Source organism: Leptosomus discolor, chromosome 3, assembly GCF_034619465.1.
Source record: "Leptosomus discolor isolate bLepDis1 chromosome 3, bLepDis1.hap2, whole genome shotgun sequence".
In the NCBI taxonomy this organism is placed as follows: Eukaryota; Metazoa; Chordata; class Aves; order Leptosomiformes; family Leptosomidae; genus Leptosomus; species Leptosomus discolor.
Genome location: NC_141393.1, coordinates 38,596,185 through 38,621,786, shown reverse-complemented (window position 1 = coordinate 38,621,786; position 25,602 = coordinate 38,596,185). Strand labels below are relative to the sequence as shown.

General features: G+C 47.9%; 1 protein-coding gene across 2 annotated transcripts in view; it reads right to left on the bottom strand.

The window, feature by feature from the left end:
* GALNT16 (polypeptide N-acetylgalactosaminyltransferase 16) overlaps positions 1 to 24,078 on the bottom strand; it is a 75,084-nt gene extending 51,006 nt beyond the window's left edge. The window contains exons 1-2 of one of the 2 annotated variants that reach the window (XM_086462108.1): positions 23,871 to 24,078; positions 2,169 to 2,184 (exon numbers count right to left, since the gene is read on the bottom strand). In XM_086462108.1, coding sequence (XP_086318234.1) covers positions 2,169 to 2,184; positions 23,871 to 24,078 — 224 coding nt within the window. The remainder of the gene's footprint in view (positions 1 to 2,168; positions 2,185 to 23,870) is intronic. The other variant, XM_086462107.1, reaches the window with a different exon arrangement.
* Positions 24,079 to 25,602: the final 1,524 nt, after the last annotated feature.

Sequence of the window (25,602 nt, the reverse complement as noted above, 5' to 3'; positions counted from 1 at the left end):
CATATTTCTCTTTGCAGAAAAGTAAGCGATCTTCCTCACCAAAAGCGAAATTGTAGCGTGTGATGGACTGCTTCAAAAATGGCTGCCTTGGAGAGAGACAACTGACAGATCATGCACCGTGGCGAAGGTACTGCAATAGCAACTTATATCTCTGCATTAACCAGTGTCACACAGTTCAAATGCTGCTGGGCCAGGTCTGAGACATGATGATAGGTGGCAGAAGAAAAAGAGATACTTATCTCAAGGAGGCTCATTAACTTGGGAACACTGAAACATCTAACAAAATCTCATGGGTCAAGGTACTACTTCACTTAGCCGTCACAACCAAATGCTCACTTATTGCAGTTTTAATCAATGGAGTTGAAAGTGCTTTGTTAGTTTTTGCTGGCAGAGCCTCTGCTGCAAGGCTCAGAGATCACCTCCAACTAAAGAGCGCTTTACCTCACTGCTGCCCTGGTTACTTCATCACAGTATACACACACAAGTCATCCTGTCTCCAGCAAGCCCACCCTCACACAGGAGAGGACTGTAACCTGGTTTGTCCTCCGCTCTTGGATGCCCCAAGTCCTGCTTCGGGATACCCCAGACAAGAGAAACCCAAGAGGGTGGAAGGCAGGCAGCTGGGTCCTGGAGCTGCCTGCCACCAGCCCCTTCTGCAGGATGGCACTGCGGCTTTTAAACTAAAGGTGTCCAAGATGGACCTCTGCTTGGTGGGGACAGAAGTACACCAGCCAAACTGATCAGGTTTGGTCTCTTATTAGGTAGGCATGTCAGTTCGCTTGGTGGATGCAGGGAGGCATCCCTCTGACCCCCAATGGTTTTGCTCCAGAGGTCAAATGGCTTGTCATTATTTTGTTTGTACCACTCAGAGCAGCAGGAGAAACACTAGATTCGAATGAGTACGAAGATGATTAAAATCCTCCGTACTGAAAAAAAGTCTCCAGAAGTCAGCACAATTAAAATATCATTACAGCAAGTACTCATAGCTGGGCTGCAACATGAACCTCAAGGCTGTCCGTCCAGGCAAATAACACATACACATACAAGGCCGTCCAGGCAAATATCATATACACATCTCCCAGACAACTCAGTTCAGAAACTGCATACATAGCCACACCTCAAGTTTCCTAAAAAATTATTGTCCCTTTCTTTCCTTTCTTATAGGAAAGTGAGGAAAGTCTACAGGGATGTTTAGATAGCTGCTGTTCCCTGCAATCCAGAACACAGAAGAAAAAGCACAAGGAAACAAAAGTTGGTCCCTATCTTGCCACATTGCAATATCCTTCCCCTCCAAATTAACTTTCATTACCCATCCTGCCTGGCCCCCTGCAAGACCTCCCCATTCCATGTCACTTAGATGCAACGAGTCAGAGGCCATGAGACTTCTTTATCTCCAGGTTAATATTCACTCACCAGCCTAAACGCTCATAATCCAGAAGCTCAAGCTGCAAGGATATTTCCAGCAAGGCTCCTCCAGCAGCTCTTGGAGCTGAACTGAGGGCTGCTAGTCCAAATGGCACCTTTCTACCCAGTCCCTCCACTCAGTGCTGAACTGGAGCTGGGGGTGCAGCAACCTCCCCAGCAAAACAACCATTTTTAACCTGATAGCATCTTAACAGATGAAAGTTCATATAAGTACTTCACCACCTGTCAGATATGCCTTTAACAGACCCCTCCTATTGTAACATAAAGAACAATATGCCAGAAGCAACACCTAAATGACCGATAAATTTTGGAGGGAAGCAGCAAGTGGAAAAAGCATATCTAGAACACTCACACCCCCCATACTCTGTTTTCCTACACACATTCACCCCTTCAATCTCTTCCCAGAGCACCGTGTTAACCTGTGTGAAGCAACAAGTTTTAAACCAAGACAGAAAGGAACTCCCTCAACTTCTTTTAGTTGATAATGACTTAATGTCACCCTTCACTGCACAATTCCACGTTACCAGGCAAGTGACAGAGTCATCATCCCTCTCATAGCCCCTGGTTAATATCAGGCTAATAACAAGAATTCTCTTTGCTGTCAACCCATCTGAAGCAAAACATTCCCAGAATGGTGCCTTCACCTCCACTCAAGGACTTTAACCTTGAGTACAAACATCCGTGGCAACAGAGCAAAAATGTTTCTCCTCAGGAACCACAGCCAGCATCTGGTGGAGACCAACTTGGCTTTCGTTCCCCCTGCTTCCCCCAACACTCCTTCCAAATACACCTTGCATCCCTCAGTGTCTTCTCAGTCCAGTTACTGGAAGATGACCCTTCTGCCCCCAGGCCTCTCACAACCTAGCAAAGCTGCCACCTCCTGCTGGTATGGGGCTGTACTGGCTCAGCCCCTGCCTCTCTCAAAGCCTAAAGAGTATCAGGACCCAGGCACAAGGAAATACAATCATTGTTTGCAGACAGATGGAGGGATGTCTTGGTACGACTAGTTTCTCTTGTGTTTCTTGACCTTCCAAGCCCTGTCCCTACTAGCAGCTGGCAAAATCTGGAAGAATGGCATAGCTATTCATGACAACCTGCAGAGCAAAATATAAGTGCCTTAACAGAGCAAGAGAAACAGTAGTAAGTGCCTGCAAGCTCTTAAATAAAATACTCTTACTTCTTTCAGCTGTCCACCCCTTCCTCCAGCCACATGGCCCAAGCAAGACCTTTTGGAGGACACAATCAGTGATGTTCACAAGACCGCAGCAATGTCTTGCTGAGCCCTTGAGAAGTGATTTAACACCTCTTTTCCATCTCAGCTCAAAGGGAGAACTGCAAAGCAGGAAACAGCTTCATCAAACACCTACTTCCACGTCTACCCAAGTCCTTCATCTGAAGGACCTTGCAAATCTCAAATCCAAAGCATTTATTTTAATTAAGTGCTTCCATTCACCAGAAGGATACAAAAAACTTTGATTCACTCTTTTTTTTTTTCCCCAAGGAAAATATTGTCTTGTAATTAAAAGCAGATAACAGTATTTTCTGCCTGGCAACGGACACTTTAAACTCCTATTTTCATGCTGTTTTGAGCCAGTAAGGCAATTTTACATTACTCACATCTTAAAGAATAAACTTTTCCAAAGAAGAGTTTAATCAATTAATCCTCAGTGTTGTATACGCAATTTTACATGGAGGAATTCAATAAGCTATGGACTATCAGTAAATTCTTACCTATTTTAACTAAATTCTTACCTGCTCTAAGTGTCTGTAACTCTTGTGCTCAGATATGTGACAGATCTCAAAAACATTCATGTCTGGGCCCCCCAAACTGCATGCTAGACATTTAAAAAACTGCACAGAAACTATTCTGGGGTTTGTTTCTGGACAGAGAAGGCACCACAGCCCACAGGCCAATGACTCTTCAAGCATCTTAGCAATTCCACAACAGTCTGTTCCTTTTCTGAGAGTGACAGGCACTGCACACTTGAGAACAAGGACAGGCAGAAATGCTTGTTCTATCCTCCTTCATTTTGAGATATTTCTTTAAATTCCAACTTAATGTGCACTTAAACTTGAAAAACCCCACACTCAAATACATAAATCTTCCAGGCAAGACCTTCTATCAGATCGTATTTGGCAGAGGAAGCACTTTCATCCCTAAGTCATGACATAAGAGCACAAAAGAAAAGAGGATAAAGATTGCTTAACACTTTAACCCCAAAAGAAAAGTGCAAGAAGTGTGCAGAGAGCATCTGCAGTAAAGCACTCACTGAAGAGCAGGTCTTAATTAAACACATGGACAAGCACCCATCTCCTCTCTGGTAACCCCGCTGATTACCCAGCTTTTGTACTTAGAGGAGAGAAGCAGCTGAAAATCACAATTTCTAAGTGTTGTTAGAGCCGGAGTGGGGTTTGGCCCAGTACAGTACAGGAGTACTCAACTGCTACAACACTGCTCTCCTCAAAATACACTTTGTCCATTCTTTCTGTAAGCCACAGACGTGGGCTTCCCTTTCTGCCTCTGCTTGCCACACTAGCATTGCTCCTCAAGGCTCCTGGGGTGAAAGCAAAGTCTTTGCCAAGTTAAAAGAGGGCTGAAAACTTGTGTCTGTGAAACAGTTTTCATACATTCTTTTTAGGCAAGGGAAGGACATAGTTCTCCTTAGCAATCTGTTTACAACATGATATTGATCTGGAGAGGAAGAAAGGAGACAAATCAGCTAAAAGAAAATTTTCCTGAGACGACAGGTGGAGATTGTTGGCCAAAAAACCCACCAAAACCGACTCTCCAGTGGTCTAACTGTTCCCACTAGCTTCAGAGGAGAGCCCTGCTGCACCCCACTGGACAGCATTTCAAATAATGTTCAGATGCTTTGAGGCCAACAAGCTGTTCTTGCATTATTCTCTGTGAAAGACCCAGACCCTTGAAAACCTGAATGTAAGCAATTAATCACAGAATCACTTAGGTTGGAAAAGACCTTTAAGATCAAGTCCAACTATTAACCTAACACTGCCGAGTCCACCACTAAACCATGTCACTAAGCATCTCATCTACACGTCTTAAATACCTCCAGGGAGGGTGACTCCACCACTTCCCTGGGCAGTCTGTTCCAATGCTTGATAAGTCTTTCAGTGAAGAAACTTCTCCTAATGTCCAGTCTAAACTTCCCCTGGTGCAATTTGAGGCTGTTTCCTCTTGTCCTATCACTTGTAACTGGGGAGAAGAGACCAACACCCACCTCACTACAGCCTCCTTTCAGGTAGTTACTGAGGGTGATAACGTCTCCCCTCAGCCTCCTCTTCTCCAGACTAAACAACCCCAGCTCCCTCAGCCACTCCTCATAACACCCATTCTCCAGACCCTTCACCAGCTTCGTTGCCCTTCTCTGGACATGCTCCAGCACCTCAACGTCCTTCTCGTAGTGAGGGGCCCAAAACTGCACACAGTACACAAGATGTGGCCTCCCCAGTGCCAAGTACAGGGGCACGATCACCTCCCTACTCCTGCTGGCCACACTATTCCTGATACAGGCCAGGATGCTGTTGGCCGCCTTGGCCACCTGGGCACACTGCTGGCTCATGTTCACCCGGCTGTCGACCAGCACCCCAAGGTCTCTTTCTGCCGGGCAGCTTTCCAGTCACTCGTCCCCAAGCCTGTAGCGCTATATGGGGTTGTTGTGACCCAAGTGCAGGACCCAGCACTTGGCCTTGTTAAACCTCATACAATTGACCTCGGTCCATCAGTCCATACTGTCCAGAACCCCCTGCAGAGCCTTCCTACCCTCAGGCAGATCAACACTCCCACTCAACTTGGTGTTGCCTGCAAACTTACTGAGGGAGCACTCGATCCCCTCGTCCAGATCATTAATAAAGATATTAAACAGAATTTGCCCCAGTACTGAGCCCTGGGGAATATCACTTCTGACCGGTCACCAACTGGATTGAACTCCATTCACCATCGCTCTTCAGGCCCAGCCATCCAGCCAGTTTTTCACCCAGCGAAGAGTACGCCCATCCAAGCCATGAGCAGACAGTTTCTCCAGGAGAATGCTGTGGGAAACAGTGTCAAAGGCTTTACTAAATTCCAGGTAGACAACATTCACAGCCTTTCCCTCATCCACCAAGTGGGTCACCTTGTCATAGAAAGAGATTCGGTTAAGTCAAGCAGGGCCTGCCTTTCATAAAACAAGCTGAAGGGGTCTGATGATCTGGTTGTCCTGTAAGCACTCAGGATGATCTGCTTCATAACCTTTCCCAGCACTAAGGTCTGGCTGACAGGCTTGTAGTTCCCTAGATCCTCCTTCTGGCCCTTCTTGCAGGTGGGCATCACATTTGCTAACCTCCAGTCAACTGGGACCTCCCTGGTTAGCCAGGACTGCTGGTAAATGATTGAAAGTGGCTTGGTGAGCACTTCTGCCAGCTCCCTCAGCACCCTTGCATGGATCTCATCTGGCCCCACAGACCTGTGTATGTCTAAGTGGTGTAGCAGGCCATTAACTATTTCCCCTTAGATTATGGGGGCTTCATACTGCTCCTCGTCCCTGCACTCCAGCTCAGGGGGCAGGGTACCTGTAGAACAACTACAATGTAAGAAAGACATGGACCTGCTTGAGCAGGTCCAGAGGAGGGCCACGAAGATGATGAGGGGGGTGGAGCATGTTCCTTATGAGGACAGGCTGAGAGAGTTGGGGTGGTTCAGCCTGGAGAAGAGAAGACTCTGGCAAGACCTTACAGCGGCCTTCCAGTACTTAAAGGGGGCCTAAGGAAAGGTAGGTAGGGACTCTTGATCAGGGAGGGTAGTGATAGGACAAGGGGTGATGGTTTCAAACTGAAGGAGGGGAGATTGAGATCAGATATTAGGAAGAAATTCTTTCCTGCAAGGGTGGTGAGACAGTAGAAGAGCTTGCCCAGAGAAGCTGTGGCTGACCCCTCTCTGGCAGTGTTCAAGGCCAGGCTGGATGGGGCTTTGAGCAGCCTGGTCTGGTGGAAGGTGTCCCTGCCCATGGCAGGGGGTTGGAACTGGATGATCTTTAAGGTCCCTTCCAACCCAAACCGTTCTATGGTTCTATAATTCTATAATTGCACAGGCAATGGACTTTCTCTTCTCTCGGTGCTTTCAAAATCGCATCCCTTGGCCAACTGAGGGAGGACAGAGGGGAGAGAAACAGGATGCAAGATCTACTTGTGCCCCAAACTAAGCTGTTAATTTTGAAGTTATCATAGTAAATTATCTCCTTGCACGCTATCCCTTCCTTTGCTAGTGGCAGTATGGGAGAGGAGAACACAGATACTTTAGGAGAGGGCTGCCATTAAAAATTTAAACATGCCATGATCTTCCCCCTTTATCACTGCAGATCTAGACATTTTTGAATATGCAAGTTTTAAGCATCTCCTGATCAGCTGATAGCAAGCCTTGTGGAGCTACCTCAACTCAAAAGTCAGTAATTCATTAAATAATTAAAAGCATAATAGTGGCAGCACAGCAATATCACACAGAAACTCATCTCTGTCTGCAGACACTAAGAACTGCCACATTTCATAGAAATAGTAAATAACAAGACACATTTCTGCTGATGTAATTAATCTCTATCCCCTGCCATATTAACAAGAGAAAGACGCCCATGTTTATGATGAATTCTTCTAATTAAGAACCCTGTGCAAATGGCATGCATCTCACCCAAGGGATTTTGTCTAAACCAGGAGCCCAGTTCAAGGATAAAATTCAGTTGCACAGCTAGGTAAGCACAAATCACAGTGACACCTCTTCTGCTAGGCAGGAGCCAATGAACCATCCCTGGACAACTCGTTACTGTTTGTCTCATTCAAGTCACTCATTACAAGGGCCTTCACCTTGCAGCACTTCAAGACGTCACACTTGCAAACAGAGACCTGAGCACTCTCAATGCTGCATCCCAAAGACACTCCAAGAGAAGAAGTGTCATCTCTGGGGGGCAAAAGCATGCTTGCACCGTGCATCAATGGGGTAAATTCACCTTGCTTTTCCTTAATTCACCTCCCCTCCCTGCAAAAGAGCCATGACTATTTGCACACACACTGAAGCTCTGGGGAGTGGGATGTCAGTCAAAGGCCCAGTGGGAAAGATGTTCAAAGAGAAAGTCAATGGAGCCTGAGTAATCAGTGTAAATCAAGACTTTAACCTTTCTGAGCCTCCCTTGGACTCTTGATCTATAAAAGAAGATGCTTAAGCACTTAGCACATTTCTGAAGACTCAAGTGCACCAGATGTGTCAATGCAAAAAATGTTTACTACCAAAAGTACCAATTGAAGTGTCTCAGTCTTATGTCTCTGGACTGTTTCCCCCGTAAAAACCATTGGGCAGAACAGATGCCACAACAAATCTGTTTAATGTAGAAACAGAGATTCACTTTCAGCCTGTACATCTTTAGCAGATAGATCCTTGGCTTAGAGCAATATCTAAGTCCTAACTAATCTGGCAGTAGAAACTAAGTCATAACTATAGCAGCCAGTACCCCAGTTTCTGGTGCATAAAACAGCAGTTCCTGTTTATTGACCAACAGAAAGAAATCTGTCTGCCTAGCAGCTGAATCAGATGGGAGCAGCTACTTTCCCATACAGCAAAGAAAGTGTTCAGGGAAAATCATCCTCTATCCGCTGCTCTCTGCGTTAACACCATTAGGCCATGACATACAGCCAGGTCATTTAATATAATAGGAAAAATTCCACTGATGGCATTTCCCTTGCCTGAACAGGTGGCAGGCTGTTAAATTAGCTCTGGAGGAGCAGACAGGCATCTCTAACAGCAGTCCTCTCCTCCCAAATCACGTATCTTCAAAGGAGGGTGGTGGCCGAGCTCCTTCTACAGCAAGGAGCAGCCAGCTCCAGCCCAGTACCATTGAATCCTACTCTATAACCCTAGCATCCTTAGATAATCTTTCCTTCTGTTTTTGGACCTTGAGCATTCAGTCTGGCTCAAACCAGATTAAAACCACAACATTGTGCATCCTGCACATTATATAGTCAACATATTTAACAGGATGGAGGGAAGGAAGAGCTATTGGACAGTTTTCTCCTCAAACAAGCAAGAGGCTCCAAGTGACAGTGCAGGCCATTACTACAGGACGCAGTCAGCATCTGCAGGGAGGCTGCCTGGATGACAGTTATTTTAACACCCCCACTTTCTGTGACTGACGCAAAAAACACCGTATGTGTAAAGAGGAAATAAAAAAACCCAAACCACTTCTTTCCTAATGAATTCCAATAGCTGAAGTGGCAAGATAAGGAAGACAATATTAAGAGTCTACATTTCAGCAAATATTCAAACATTTTAAATATATTTTATATTTATATAAGTATTTATATATACTTCCATCCCCACCCTACAGTTAAAGCACATATGAAAGACAAAAGTCCTTACACCCCACGCTTCTTCATATGCTTTTCTCATCCACAGGGAGACGAAGGAAGCTCCTCCAAGTTCATGTAAGCTAGTTCAGCAAACCAAGGAGAATATTGCAAATCACCTTCTCACTCTCAGAAATGCACCAAATCAATTTAATTAAAAGCTATGAGATATTTTTTTAAATTAACAGGTTTTTGAAAAATATGCAGTGACAAGTTCTTTTAGGTCAACACTTAAAACACAGTATAAATGCCTTTCTGCTTCCCAGACCTGGTGCCTGTCCAGAAGATAGATAGCTGAGCTGCCCTCTAAACGACATCAAAGACATTCTCACGCGATTGTTTTTCACACACTTTGGTAATGCTGGAGGTACTGACTGGCAGGAGAATCACAAATATTTCTTCTGGAGGCATAGCCTATGGGGAGACCGAGTGGCCCTACCAAACAGGTGGGGATTTTCCACTCACCCTTCTCAGGAGCAATGGCATTTCCTTTAGATCATGAGGGTTTTCAGTCTATTTTGACCATTTTTTCCCCTCAAGTAACCCCACAGAGCTCATTTCTGCTTACAGTACAAAGCCATTTTGCAGAACCAATTCTGTCCCAATCCCATAGCACCATATTGAGATGTTCAAGAAGCAATAGCAAATCTACGTCAAATGGGACAGTCTTCCCTTGGGCCTTAAGAGTTGCTTGCAGCTGTTAGGAGCTTTCTTGATCAGGAGAGATGGTGTCCAGTATGCCTCAAAGTGGGTTCTCCAGCTCAGGTACAAGCTATACCCCAGGGCCCTCACACCTTAGACCGCTAAGCTTCCCCTGCCTGCTTTACAGAATTACTAGCAACAGATATTACCCAGTATTACTCACCAAAACATACGGGAGCAAGGGCTTTGTAACTTTTCATCATCTAGCTGATGTTGTCCTGACTGCTAGAGTCTGAACTAGTGAAGTACCCCTTCCTGACACAAAACTGCGGTGTGCAGCAGCAGCAGATGTGCTACATTCAGACTCGTATTCACAGGGAAATGAGTACAACCAGCTGAATTTACCCTTGTAAAATTCTGCTTCTACAAAAGTAGATGCTGCTATTTGCGCTTGCATTTGGCTAATAACAACTTGTGGCAAAATGGCCATATGCCCAGTCAGACGGTATTGCCTGTTACAACTTGTGCCATGTGCCACTGGACAGGCATATAAGCATTTCAGCAAGCAGGCACTCACGTTGCTGTTATCTATCTGCTTAAAGAACCTGGTAGGAAGACAAAAAATGAGTACATACTAAAAACGGCAGAAGTGTATTCCCAGATGAAAACACTCTTCTTTTTCTGCAGAGAGAACGATTAAAGTGCTTACAGTTTTTTCCCCAGAAAAGCAAATCATACAGGCTATACCGGCCTGAGCGCAGAGCTCGAATCCAGACGCTGGTTACAGATGTCACTCGGCATTGAAAACAGCATAATATCGGGAACATCACTTTACCCCGACCAAGTTGAGAATTAAACTCTCCGAAGGCAGAATTAGGACTGAAGAAGCAGCAGCAGCCCCATGGAGGCACACTGCCCCACAGGTCACCACCACAGTCCACTAAGGAGTGTTTAAATACCATTCCGTGTTAGGGGTGAGGTGGGAGAGGCTGAAGTCCTGCTCCCAGAGCTCAGCAAACATACTGAGATTTATTTCTATTCAGCCTGGAGGGGCAGCTTATCATGACGAGAAGTCACGCTGCTAAGTGGTAACAGGTTTAATGACTAACATTTGCATATACAGGAATCATTTAGAAGCTTTTTCTAACCTGTCTCTCCACTCCTGCTCCCAGCGGCTTATCCTCAAATGCTGCTTCTTCCCCAAAATGAACACACAGAAAGAAATGGATGTCAAAACCTGAGTTGGCGCTCAGGGTAACTGGGGATAGGGCAGGGGGGAATATGACACAAAGCTTGCCAACACCCAACCCCAGCCACGAGCCAAATTTATTCCCCCCAAGCTGTCCCAGCCCCCTCAGGTTACGCTAACTGCCAAAGTGGTTTTAGATGGCCAACCCATCATAGACCACAGACATTACAAGGGGTGGGGAGGTGGATCTAAATAAATTGAAGTGATCTAAATAAATTACCAAGGCGAAGTGTGAAATCCTAACAACAATGAGGTACAGCCAGTTACAACAGCAGCTACCCCAGGACAAACTGAGTTTTAATAATCTCTGGGTAGTAGCTGGAGTCCAGTACCAAGTTCATGTCGGTACACAGTTAATGTCCAAGCTGCCTTGGCTTCACTGGTGTTATAATCAGAGTTAATAACCAGAGGTTAACAGATCTGAAAAACAAACACACCTTTTGGTTTTTTCCTTTTCTTCCTTTCAGCAGAGAGTGCAGCTTAATCTCAGCTCTATATCAGTGAAATGGGGGCAAGAATGCTTTCTATCCCCAACCCTTTATCCTATAGATCTATGGAGGTTATAAACTCCCCAGGACAGAGGCAGTCTTTTCACCTTGCACAGAGGAGCCTCCAGTCTGGATATCCAAACACCCCTACAAGGAGGGATCTGCAGATAATCAGGAGGGACCCAGCAGCACAGGCTGTATGTGAGGTCTGGGCTAGGAGCAAGATGTACAGGAGATCTCAGGCTGCATAACTCTGATGTGCAAATTGCTCAGAAAAGGATGGCAAGGCAACCGGTAACTCCAGGCAGGCTTTCAGCAGCCCCTAACAGCTTATTGTTCAACAAGTCTCCCTGCCTTGCTTTCTCATCTCAGAAGAGCCCCAAAACAAATCCCTCGCATACAGAAAGAGTCTGCTGCAGAAATACACATCCAGCTGTTAGCCAGGCTATGCACTCCCCTGGCATACAGAGTTACAGCCAGGGCAGGAGAAAGGCTGGCAGCTGCTGGAGCTGGCTGAGTTTTCATAAAGAACAGCTTCTCTCCGTGTCTCTCCTTCTGCACCTAAACCCTCAGCATGCTGCCAACACTCACCCAGCTCTTGCCAAGCAAGCCCACGTAACACTTGGAGTCATCCTGATTGCAACTCAGCGCAGATCTGACCCCTGTGTTGCAGGGGTGCCAAGCCCACCCCAGGCTAAGCGGGCTCTGACTCTCGAAGGGCCCCCAACTGACCTGCAATGACCAAAATGCGTCTAAAATTTACCCGTCAGATATGGGACAATGATACAGGAATTTACCTAGGGAAGAAAAATATTGAACCATTAACTTAAAGCAAATTCTGATCTCAATAGAATTATTTTCCATTCAAATTCAACTCACCTACTCAAGACTGGAAAAGTATGAATTGCCTTTACTGATTCAAAATGACCTTCTGGCAACATGCTTCATGGCTGTCCTTGCCACAGAGAATGGCAAGGACCACAATTAAAGCTTTACACAGCGCCAGCAAGTTAAATATAGCAGAGAGAGGTGCATTTCTAGTGGAATTATAGAAGCATTAACAAAAAGTTAGACAAGAAAATTGATGTAATGCAGATCCTCAAAATTTACTTAGTCTTAATAAATCTGTCACAAGACTCAGTTTAGCAAATTCCGGGACATTTAACAAATGCCATGCATGGCATTATTTCCTAATTTCTCAGATTCACTGCTATATAAACTAGGGAGTTCAAGCGGACACCCTGTGTTTCTGCTTTCTAACACTTCTAAGGATTCTCCCATGGTGAACAGCAACCACCCACCTACACACCCTAAAAAAAGTCAAGATATTTCATTTAAAGGTTAGATGTCACTGTTTCGGATTCTGCTGAAGCCCAGCTGAAGGAACTGAGTGCATCTGCACACTGGGTTTTCTGAACATGCAACCCATTGATAGCAGCAAGTTCCTTTTGCGCACTCCTGAGCTGGGGAACTACGGTAATACTTTACAAGGCTCCTAAGGTACAGGAGGCACAGAAGAATAAGAATGGGATCCCTTCATACACCCAATTCCCATCAGCACTCTCCCCTTCCGCAGCTGCTGATCCTGCCCAACTGACTGCTAGGAGTCTGCTCTTGTGTACCAGGTGATCTGGGGACACAGACTAACACCGGTGTGTCAGGGAGCTGCCACAGCACAGGAGGTCACAGAGTAATCCATGCAGACCCTGCAATAACACAGGCACAATAGGTTAGGGAGAGTTTTCTCACCCTGTCTTGGTTTGAAAGACAGGTGTCTGCGGAGGAAGGCAGAAGCCTCCCTTGAAATGGAAAATGCAACCCCCTTCCCTCCAAATTATTATAATTTTGAAATTAACGGGCCTTCAGGCAAAGATATGGGGAATAGGAATAACAGTTCTTTACTAATATATATATATATATAAATAACACAAGGCAGGGGAAAAAAAACAACCCACTGGTTTACACTGACAGAGTCAGAAATACAACCTGACACCCTGTTAGGGTGGCAGTAGCAGTCCGATAAGATTAAGATGGTGGCTGCAGTCCTCCTGAAGCGATGGATGTAGTGCTGTTGAAGCAGCGATCTTGTAAAAGGGTCTGGTCTTCCTCCGAAGGTCCAGTGGTAGGTAGGTAGCTCTTGTCCTCTGGAACTCCAGTGGGGGGGAAAACTCCTCTGGGAATCCAGTGGAAGAAGGCTGCTAGGGTGTTCGAGATCCCAGTTTTTATTTAGCATGGACTGCTTGGCTCCTTCCCCCCGGGCGGAGCATCTCACAATGGGATGGGGAGTCGTGAAGCAGTTCCTTGATGGGCCATTAACAGGAGATAGTCCAGGAGCGAGTTATCGATGGGTCAGGCGATAAGGCACTGTTGTGCCCATTAACAGAAGATAGTCCAGAGCGGGGAGGCAGGGAGCACCACCCCACCTGGTCTCAACAGCTCCTGAAGATGGTAATAGAATACTTTTTTTCTCTTTTGGCACATTTTACACTGTAACCTAGGACACACCCCTTCTTCAGCGCTTGTGGTGCTAATACTTGTTTATTCATTCCTGGTCCTTCTTTATTATGTCTCTTAGGAGGTATTGGGGAAAAGCAGAAGAAAGATGCAGAGCATTCCAGTCCCCTTTAAGCTCAATGTGACAATTATAATCCTCTAACTAAAAAGAAAGAGAAGGAAAAATGAGATGGGCTATGACAGGTTGAGAGGACTAAATCCCCGTTAACTAGGGCACCAAGATTTAAAGGGCTCGGCTTTGCACACACCATACACCTCTAACAAGGTCCCCACAGTACTCTGTCCCTGCCAACTCTGCAGTGAGTAAGCGTAAGTGAGAGCTGGTGAGACCCATTGCCCCGAGGATGCCAGCAGTGGGCAAGAGGACTCTACTGCCATGACATTGCCATGCCAAAACTAATGAGTCCAAAACCACGAGGGTGGCAGAAGCACTCAGGTAGCTCCCTTGATTCACAGGTACAAGGTGCAGCAAAGGTCAGAGTGGTACCAACCACGCAGGGCAGGCTGTACAATTAAAAGCTAAATGGCAGCAGAAAGCAGAATGTAGCAAATAATCTATCCTAATATTAGCCCTGCCAAGCACAATCATTTGTATCACCCTGCCACGTTTCCCTTCAGCTCCAGCATACCTTTCCTGAAGGTGAGGCTTTGGGCTAAAGAAAATTAATGAAAAAATAATTACAATTAATAGTTCTTTTTGATAATGCTGTAAGCTAAGTGATGCAAGCAGATCAGCAGATTTCTCCCACTACCCAATGTGACTCAATCTGTATCCTGCGCTGTGAGGACTGCGTTTACTTTTACGGTAGACCACCTCCTCATTGCTCACCTAACATGTAGCATGAGATTTGTGTCTGTTCAAGAACCTGACCCCAGCCAGCAGTCCTGCTGGCTTAAAACCCTTTCACGCTCAGCCAAAGGGAGCTTTTGATAGGTGCTTGGGCAGCCTCTCTGAGGCTTGACCTCACTTGACCGCATCTCATCATCACCTGACCCGATGGATCCACAGCTAGTCCTGAAGGAACACTGATTTCCCAGCCCTTCACAAAATTTCTTTGTGAGTAACCAGCCAGCGTGGTCCAGTTTTCCCAGCTCAGACTGGAAGTGCCCCACAGGACTGCTCAGCTAGCAGGCACAACACAGCAATCTGGCATTCCAAGGCACTGCACGAGACTTAGACCACCCAAACGCAGAGAGGATGCAAACAGATGCCAAGTTTGCTCAAACTTGCTCCAACAGATTTTTTTGAAAGGGTTACCTCATTTCAAAGTATCCATCCTTCTGCTGCCAACCCAAGCTCAGTATAAACACCACATTGCCCTCCAAGCAACAGGAGAAACATGACTGTGCTCACCCCAGCCTGCATCTGGTACTGCCAGGGGAGCTGACTCTGCTGTTCCTGAATACAAAACCAAGAGCCTTCACATTACAAAAGCAAGTGGAGCACCAGAGGAGATGTGGCAACTTCTGTATGCTGGGGACAGGGTTATGCCCTACCTGTTTGTCACTGCCCCTACCAACCCACCCAGAGATCGCTTTAAGAGGCTGTGCCCTATCTTTAGGTGTAAAACAGGTACTTGAGCCAAAGTGAGACATCTCAGAAGGTTAGGAAACATACAGCCTGCTCCATCAGCAGGCTGGTGTAGCTGCTAATTCCTACCACACAACTAGATCTGAAAAATCTCCCAGAAAGGTATAAAGAAAAAAAAAGCCAAACCAAAAAAAAAAAAAAAAAAACCCACAAAAAAACCAAAAAACCAAACACGTTTACTATAGCATGATCACATCACTGAGCACCAGGAGTATGCAGTAAGCACTTGCAACATTCACATTTCCTAACCTGGATAATTTACTATTAATTTTTACAATTTAAAATTACTTTGGGAAACTACATATGGAACACATATTTTTTTAAACTTCTTCGCATGAATGCAGTGGCTCCCATTTGCACTGCCACTGTATCCCGGTTGCCACACTCAGAGACTAAATGACCAGTTACCCAAAGAGCTGCACTGTTTTTTGCAGCTCTTACATGCTCTTCCTCATTTATTACCCTTTTTACCGCATATTCGATACCAAATTGCACAAAGGTACAGCATGGCATTACTGAGCATGACAATCTGGCACCAAATACTTCGTTCAGGGCACTCAGCATGCGAGCAGATGGAAAGCATCAGTGTTTTCCAATTTCATCCTGCAGGAAGACTTTTTCAGAGAGCCTCTGAAGACACCTTCATTGTGTAGGAGCACTTTTCCAGCCAAGCCCTGGCTGTTTCAGGATTCAGCTTATCCAAAATAAAAAGGCAAGAAAAATATTCCTTTTTTTTCCTCCCAGGCCCACAAAATGTCTGATGCAGATTTCAGAACAGTCACCTTCTCTCTCCCTCCTACTTTAAAACAAAGCTTCCTCACAAGGACTATATCTCAGCTTTGGGAAAATTTGGAAAATTGGAGAATGAAAACAAGAGGTTAAAATAGATCATTTTCTGCAGCTTTAGCTGAATATCATCAGTGCCTGTACAGTCAGAAGTTAAAGCACTACCCCAGCCTTGAAGTCTGAACTGCAAAGTCAACCCTACAGCTCCATCCCGGCAAGGCGACCAACCAAGCACGATCTGACAAGCCAAAACAGCTTCCCTGCCCCACCAGACAGCTTCATTCACGCCCTGGGGTACCACAGGGCTTGGACATCAACAGCACTGCAGGACCTGCATTGCCACCACAGAAGGAGCTGAGGCAAGTCTCTGCAGGAACGATACCCCTGAAGTAGCTGCAAGAAAGCAGCTCCAAAGGGAGCACACAGCTACCTATCAAAAACCCAGGCTCTACTAACACTGAGAAATTACCCACATGCTCAGAGCACATCACAACATGGGTAATCTCTCTGCAAAGATGGGGCCCAAGAGACCACTTTTTTAAAAAAAAAAAAAACAACTTTTTTTAGTTTGGTGGTTTGTTTGGGTTTTTTTTGTTTTGGTTTGGTTTTTTTGTTGTTGTTTTTTGTCAGTTTGGTTTTTTAAATGCACTCCTATATATCTCTCTGTCTCCACAGCCACAAGCACAACTGGGACCTGGAAATCTGATGAGGACAGTCCACCTCCTGTCCTTTATGACTTTTATTAGTTGCAAGAATATGTGCTTGTAAAACTACAGTGAAAGATAGCCACAGGTAGGATGCAGCCTCTCCTCATAAATCCTGTTGTTCAGTGCACAGAGCAGCCCATGCTATGCCTGTAATATCTTCCTCTTGCAGCAGCAGATCGTCCCCAACCTGCTGCATTTCTGTTAACCCCATTCTTGGTTCAAACACATACAAAGGGTGAACTCGACCAAATGGTTTGCTAAGTTTATCTCACCTCCAGCCCTTTACAAAACTTGCAGGCTAAGCCTCCCAAAAGCCCTGTGGAGCACATAAAATCTCCATTTCAGAGTTTGGGGGAACTGAGGCACAGCAGCCTGTAAGAAGGAGGAGTTTGCAGCTCAGTCAGTAAGCCAGCTCAACTTCCAGTCCAGGGGTCTCACTTTAGTTATCTTTACCTTAATGTGACAGCACAGGACATTTTGTGGATCATGGCCTCTGCGCTAGGCACTGTACAGACAGAAAAGCAGTGACAACTGGCACAATGAGCCCCAAAGAGCCTACAACCCTACTACAGGAGCTGGCAGATGGGGCTGGAGGAGCACAAGGGAGCAGTGTACACCACCAAAACAGGAAGACAGAAGCAGCTCCTGGGACTGTCACTGAGACGCCATGGGACAGGAACAACCAGCTGGCATCCTGGGAACAGCCAAGGAAGAGCAAGAGATCCCGCCTGCCCATGCTCTGCCCCAGGCCCTTCCCGGAAGGAAGACGATGTACAGCACAGGCAAGCCAGGGTCTCCCACTGACCCACATGCTTCATCCCCAGCACATTCGCCTACAATTATTTCATTGCCTTTGTGCTATGCTGCACGTTTTTCTAACAGGAATGATTAGGTAATTTTTCAGCGCTCCAACATGGGCAGTCCCAGTTCTGTGCTGCTGAAACAAAACTAGATCTTCTCCCCTTGCCTTTCAAGTGACTCCCAACCTGCCTGCCTCCAGATGAAGTGCCTGGGCCAAGTTTCACCACAGCAAACAGCAACGTAAGATATCTTTCAAAGCCTTCTGTTTCCAGCAAACACTGCTAGATTTTCAGCTTTTAAATCTTAGGGCAGCTTTGTATATGCAAAGACAAATCTAAATGGGGAAGCAGCTGCATACTGAAAGAACGCTTCAGTTCACTAAAACTTGCAGCTGCTTTGCCCACTTATTTGACACAAAGGCTCTGGTAAAAAAAAAACAACTTCAGGAGCACTGCATTTTCACAGCCCAACACCTCCACATACTGTCCCAGGCTGCCCAGACCACCACGCTTCCCCAGCCCCACCTACCTCATCACTTTGATTAACCATTAAGGCCAGTGCTGCCAACTGGATTTTATTATTGTGAACCATTTCTTTTATTTTTTAACACACCACATGGTCCACTGAGACAAATACAAAATCGTTTTCCAACTTTTAGGCAAACAGCATTTATTCCCACATTTTTAAAACCTAAACGCTGTAAATAAAATATTAAGCTGTTGAACTGTCACTGAACCTTTCTCCTGCAGTAGTACCCCTGGAGAAATAGTTACCAAGTCATCCTTTCCCAGAGAGATGACACAGGCCTCTCATCTGCCATAAGAGAGATCTCAGAGATGCAAAAAAAAAAAACCCCAAAAATAAAAATGAGTGTTGCAGGGGTCTGGCCACAGCAGGAAAAGCTGCCACAAAACCCCACATGTCAAGGGCCACTCCCCACACCCTAAAATAAACTGGGAAGAGCAGAGGCCACATAGGTCAGGGAAGAGCCAGGTGGGCGCTGGGTTTTGGGCAGGGAATGGGCCAGGCTGAACAGCACAGACAAACCCAGCATTTGTTTCAAGGGGGCACCTTCCCCCTGCAAAAGCACTGACACTACGACTTGCAGCTTCTGTTCCATCTTGCTTCCGCCACGCCAGGTATTTGCAGAGCCACGGGGAGTGGAGCTGCTCTGCAGGCTTGCAGGAATAAGAGCCCAAGACTCCTTCACTTTTTCTTCAACTTGAAGGGAAGAAGATCTTTTAGGAAAACAAGAGCATTTAATAAGCTGTTGAACGTGGTGACTTCACTGGCTTGCTTACCTGTGCCTCCCTGGACTCGTGTTCCCACTGCCCGATGGTGGTCTGGCTTACAGGCAGCACAGCAGCCTCGAGGAGACCATGAGACTCCTGTGCTGTGTTCATGTGTGTGCAAACTTACACACAACCACCCAGCGTAAGAGCGGAAAGAAACCTATATAGCCACACTCCTGATCTTTGCCCCAAAAGGCAGGAGACTCAAGAGTGAGAAACCTGGCAGAGTCAAACAGTAAGGAGGCTGCTGAAATGAGCTGTGCCATCTCATTAAATATTAGGCCTTCTCTCTCCATAGCACAGCAGGACATGAAATCAAACCTGTACTTCACAAGCCTGACAACATGCCAATGCAAGGGATTAGTGCTCTTCCCTCTCTTTTTTTTTTTATTATTTAGGATCCACCTTGGTTCCCAGAGTTACATCACAGAGGCTACAATACCTGCCTCCAGGCAGGCACACACACAGGAGCCCTGTGGGATACAAATCCCTGAAAAATGGTATCACTGATCGATCCATGAAAGCTGCAGTTTATCCCAGTTGTGAGGGAAACAACATCCCCTGAAAGCTGCACACAGAGGGAATGTGATGAAGGGATGGGAATAAAATTGCGAATGGTGAAGATCAGCTGGCACCTGCTCCATGGGATTCAGACACCCACAGCCAAAGGCAACAGAAAGCTAATGCAGCAGCGTGCAGTTTGGCCACATTAAGTCTACCAGAGTCTGAAGAGCAGACATCAAGGTAGTTTTACATGATGGAAAACATACGCATGGCTAAACTCGCCAGTTGGGCTACTCAGTGAAGTAAGTAAACCCCAGCCAGTGTCTGTTTTCTGGCTAAACAAGAGGGTGGAAAATCAAACGACCAACAACTTTCCTCACCAACTTGCTCGATATCTACAGACACCTCCCGTTCTCAGCAGCACATCCCAAAGGAGTCTCCCACTCGCTGTCTCACCACAGGCAGGTGATACTCAGTTCAACAGTGTTTGCAGAGCATTTAGAAACTCTTTGCTACAAGGGTTGATCTCATCTCCCCAGTGCTCACTATACCTGGCTAAGCACAGAGACAGGGAGCAGCCAGGAGAGCTAAGCCCAGGCAACCTGAGCCAGTACTACAATATAGGCTGTCTGAGCTGCACAACAGGCTCTAGTGGGGTCACAGAGGAGCTACAGAGGTCACAAAAGTTGGCAGGACAAAGATAAGAGACAACATACCTGCTCCAAAGAGCAACTGGGCATCAACCCAACATGATTCAGAGCATTTAACTAATCATACTCTTCTGTTTCCATCTTCCAAGCACGTTGCCCCCTTCCTACTACCCCAGAGAAGCCAGCAAGCTGGAGAAGCCTGCTGGCAGCCTCACATCCAACTTTTGTCTTGGAAATGGGAGCAAATACTCCCATCCTCAGCTCAGTCAGCCAAGAGTAAAATTCCTCTTTCAAAGCTACCTACCAGCCACCCCTCTGACTAATAAGATTTTGCCCATGTGACAGTAATGGCCTTGCTCTCTTCAGTGGGACACAGGTACGCTGGGTGAGCTTCCCACACTGCATTCTTTAGAACCTGGAGAACACCGTCCTCCATCAGCGCTGTGCTAAAGCAGACAAGCAGCATGTGGTGAATGATTAACTGCCTGTACGTAGCGTGGAAGTTATGCCAAAGCCCTTCCAAAAGACACAATGCACAGCTTCTGCCTCCACCTCCTGCCTGAGAGGGACAGAAAACAGCCCAGCAAAGAAGTTCATCCTCCAGAAACACCCAACACACAAACCAACTGCCAGAGGTCCCAGGGCTCCTCCTCATTGATATGAAACTATGCTGTGCTCCAGAGAAAAAATGCATTCCTAGGACTGTGGTACTCACTCGTGTTTCCAGCCTCCATGGCGGGTGGTAGTGGAAGCATGCAGGGACTTGGTGTGCCACTCAGAGCCCCCACATGTCAAGATTTCTGGATATAAAGCAGGGATTTGGAGGATCACTATTAATGCACGAGCTATTTCTGGGACACTGATCTCTGACAGCCCACCCCAACTTTAATATTCAAAGATTTACCCTGTTGACTCCAGTCCAGATTTTAAGTTTAAAGCTGTGCTAATAAACATGAGGTCAACAAATAACAAACCAGTTTCAAGCAGAGATCTGCAGTCAATTATAGTTTTTACCTGAGGTGATTTTTATTCTTCACATTGGGAGAGAATAAAGAAGAAAACCACATGCCCAGAAAGCAGCACTTCCATTTTTAAAGCGCCATGTAATTTACCTTCATTTTCCCAGGATTTGAAATGTCACAGCACTGATGCAAGAGCAGAACTCTCGGACTCTCTCACCCAAAAAACAAGCTTTTTTCTTTCTCCCAGACAGAAAAGCAGGCAATTTGAGAAAATCGAAAAAATATTTTCCAGAGACCCATAAGTCACATGAGTCACCCTTATTTGCAGATGAGCCTAAACCTGAACTCCAATACCATCACTCATGCAGAGCAGAGGAAACCAAAAGCTGGATCAAAATGGGTAGCTTTACTCAGTGGCTCTGCAGAAGGCCAAGGGACACGAGAAGCAGACGGAGCTTAGGCACGCCTCCTCTTACATAAGACTGCCATTATATATTAAATCAAGTAATCTAACTTCATGGTGAACAAACTCAGGGTTGAGGGCTCTGCACTGCAAAAGGACAGCTGCTTCTCTAGATCCATCATTTCTCCAGCGAGGCGGTTGAAGTGGCATATGTTTTGCCCTGGCTGGGAGAGGGTGGTGAGCAGTGCCGCAGCCCTCACGCCGTGCGCCCAGGTGTCAGAGAAGGATGCGTGCTGAGGACCGCTTGCACAGCTACAGCCCTGTGTAACCAGCCCCGCAGGCTCACACGGTCAACTCAGCCCACGAGAGCAGGTCAGGATGTAGTATTTCCACCATACTCCACCATCAGGTGCATCAGGAGAGGGTCCTCCTTCATCCCAGCCGTTGCCTGCCAGGGGGACCAGGACTTACCCAGGGAGGGGGCTGGCACATCCCGGCACCCCAGTTACTGATGTGCAGAAGAGGCAAAGGATGATTATTTTTCCTGCTAAGGGACTTTCGGTGTAGAGCAGAGCTGGGATGCTTTACGTCATTCTTCGAGCAGGACCAGATTTGGAGCGGCTGTTGCACAGCACTATAGCTTGTAACGAGAACCTTTGTGGTTAGCCATGAGCACATACCGCCTCCCCCCAAATAGCAGCAGTATAACAACGTGCGACACTGCCACAGCATCCTCCTCCTGAGGATTTTAAGGTACTTGGCAGATGATTGGATTCATGTAACCTCACAAGCCCTCCGAGAGGGAGTAAAGTAAATGCAATAAGAAAATGGAAGGGATAAGTGAGGGAATGGAGAAATAAAACTGCCAGAGCAGCATGTTCAAGCACATGTAAAAAATCAGGGGCTCAGGGGCAGCTCCACCCTGCCGCTAAGGTGAATCCAACAAGCAGTAGTGCTCCAAACCCTCCATTTGTTCAGTTTGGCCCTGGCCAGCCTGACAGTGTTTCCCACCCTGCCCGAAGGGCTACAGCAGTGACAGCACTCACACAGAGCTCCTAGCCTGGGAGGCTCCGTATTTATTTCCACAGTCCTGCTCCATAGAAGGTCTCACAGCAGAGCAGCCTGAACTGCTGGCAGCCCCTGGCCCTAATGAGCAGCAAATAACACCCTCGCTCTGGCCAAGAGCCTCGGTTTTGACCCTTGAGTTCAAGTGATGGCCAAGGATCTCAGCTGAAGGGTTTCCACCCTGCTGCCTGAGGGCTGGCACTGTTCCGACAGCATTTTCCAGACATTCACAAGGCTTCCCAAACACCCCCCCCCCAGACCTGCCACCTCCCTTCCACTTTACAGGTGGAGAAAAGAAAGACAAAAATCGCACTGCTAGTCAAGGAGTGAAGCAAAGAGCCCCAGCACCCAGCCCCTGCTCCGACTCCGACCAGGCTGCTGCTTTTGTTCGCTTCCATGTGTGCGTAACCGGCTGACAAACGGATTTGCAGCCAAAGAGTGACACACAGTGCAGTTCCCGAACTGCTTTCAGCTGGATCACTCCTGGAAATGGTATTGCTGGGCCACTTTTGCTCCAGAGGCTGGTTTATTTTTTATGAAGCCATTGCCTAGAGTTGGAAGAGCTTTACTGATGCTATTATACAGGCTGAAAAAGGACAAACTTCCTCCACGGACAAAGCAGAAAAGTCCTCATCATCCTTAAGTCAGGAGCTCGATTTTATCACCCCCCTAAGCCCAGGGAGGGCTGAGTGCAGGGCTTTCAAAACAAATTTGAAGTAACACATCAGGGCACCGCTACCACCCCTCTGGTTAGGAAGGAGCTCCGAGGGCTCCCCCTCCATCTCTCACCCTGCCCAGACCGAAGCCTGAGCCCGACTCGCAGATTGCTCTCTCTGGCTTAAAACAGACAAAACTCGTGAGCTGCGCCCAGGTCCCCCATTTGGCAGCAAAGTGGACGGAGCTGAGGCAAGCGCCGCTCGCATCCCCCCGGCCCGATGCCCAGAGACCAGCTGGAAAGAGGAAGGGCTTGTGAGAGGTCATGGCTCTTGCCTGGTCCTGATGGGGAAAAACCTGTGATCATACATTTACGTGTGTGTGCGTATATATATATATATGTGTGTGTGTGTGTGTGTTTGTATGTATGCGCCTCTTGAATGCGAGGCAATAGCCTTCCAGCTGTTTCACCCACCGTTTTCCTCCGCCAAGGGCAGTCGAGCCTGGGCGAGCCGGCGGCGACAACTCGCCAACACTTTGCCCACGGCAGGACTCCGCTCCCTGAGGTCTGCCCACCCTGCTCCCCGACCGTAGCGGCTGCCATGGCGACAAGCACGAACGCTAAAATAAACACAAAGCAACCCGAAGGCAAAGCGAAGAAGCCCTCCTCGCTCTCCTTCGCCCCCCGCCCCCCCCCGCCGCCAGCATCCCTTCCCGCCGCGGCAGGGCGGGATGCTCGGCGGCCGCCGCTCACTCACGATCAGGGGGACGGTCCTCTCTTCCCGGCGGAGCTCCAGCCTGCCGGCCGCCCTCTGCCCGCTCCGGGCGCTGCCGCTACCGCCACCGCCGGACCTGCCGGCGGCCGCCGAGCGGGGCTTGTTGTCCTGCCATAAGTAATAGAAAGTGCCCAGAATCCAGGCGACGGTCAGGATGGCGATGGCATTGGCCCTGATCCTCCTCATGCCGAGCGCCCCGGGGGAGCCTGGGAGCGCTGTCTCGACGGGCAGGGGCGGCTGCGGGAGGAGGGAAGGGGGAGAGGCGGCAGGGGAAAGGCGGCCGCGGAGCGGCGGCACGGCGGCTCCCCTCGCACCGCTCCGGCTCGGCTCTGGCCCCGCACCGCCCAGTCGCCGCCGCCGGGTCCTAACGCCTCGCCGCCCCCCCCGCTCCGCCGCAGGGGGCGGAGGGCTCCGCGCCGCCTCCGCCTTCTCCTCCAGCCGGCCTAGACGGCGGGGGGTAGCCGGCCGCGGCTGGCCGCCTGCGTGAGTGCCGCTGGGGATGGGGGTGGCAACCCCGGGAGAGCGGGAGCTCCGGTGTGGCGGCAGGGCCCCCCCATGGCGGGAAGCGGGTGACGGGGGCTCAGCCCCACGGGGCAGCTGCTGGGACGAGGGTGGCACAGCAGCCTGCCCTCCTGCGCCGCTCGCCCGGGGTCCCTGCCCTCGGTGGCCCCAGCACTGCACGGTGCCGTAAGGCAAGTGGCCAGCGAGGACAGCGTGGCACCTCGTGGCGCAGGGATTAGGCACCCACTCTGCGGAGACGGGTGCATCGATGGAGGCATCTCCATTCACAGAAGCAAGGCCCTCGGGCTGACAACGGAGCTGCGCCAGCACCCATTCCCATCGCTGCCACACCCAGCCTTCGCACAGGGGCACAAGGGCTGGGCAAGCACCATGAGGCCTAGCGGTGGAGGGGCAACAAGGATACAGTTCCCTTTCACAGGACATGGCTGTAATAAGTAACATGTTGTGCTTTGTTCATTAAACCTGTATGGGAGGGTATGGATGAAAGATTTATGTGCTCACAAGAAGGCTTGATAGCTCAACCGAAGGACATTCGGCAAAGTAAACAAGACCCGTGGCTGAAGGGGTTGAATAATCACATTCTTGCATAAGTTCACCCACAGGGCAACGAGGAAGACCCTCAGCCTTCATCCTTACGACCACCAGGAGGTAGAAAAAGACCCCCTAGCAACAGAAGGAGTATGCGCAGAGTATCGCCCTGATTGCGACATCACCCTGATTGTGACGTCGCGAATACAGAAAATGAGACTGTATATAATGTGCTTACACGAGGCGGGAAGTTGCGAGCCGTTGGCGGAGCGCAGACTCCCCGGCCGCCCAGCGCTGCCTTTGCTCTTGTTCGCTTGCTAATATAGTAAAATTCGCATTGGATTTTGACACTTTAAATTGTCCGTGTCTCTACCTATCACAATGGCCAAGGCTGTAGCAGTAACAAGCTCGCTGAATCCAGCCTTGCGGGAAGCTTAGGCCGCAGACCATCCAGCTTGTGAAACCGAGCTACGTTTAAGCACAGCACAGCTGCTGTGTGACTGGGACTCAGGGTTTCAGAGCTGGAGGAGGTACCGAGAAAACTCAACCAGTGAGGACGGATGCTTAGAGAATGTGGGTGCCCCCAAGGCAGCTGACGAGGGAACTGGAGGATTTGAATCACAGTCCAGAAAACAGCAGCAGGGCTTCTAAATTACTTTT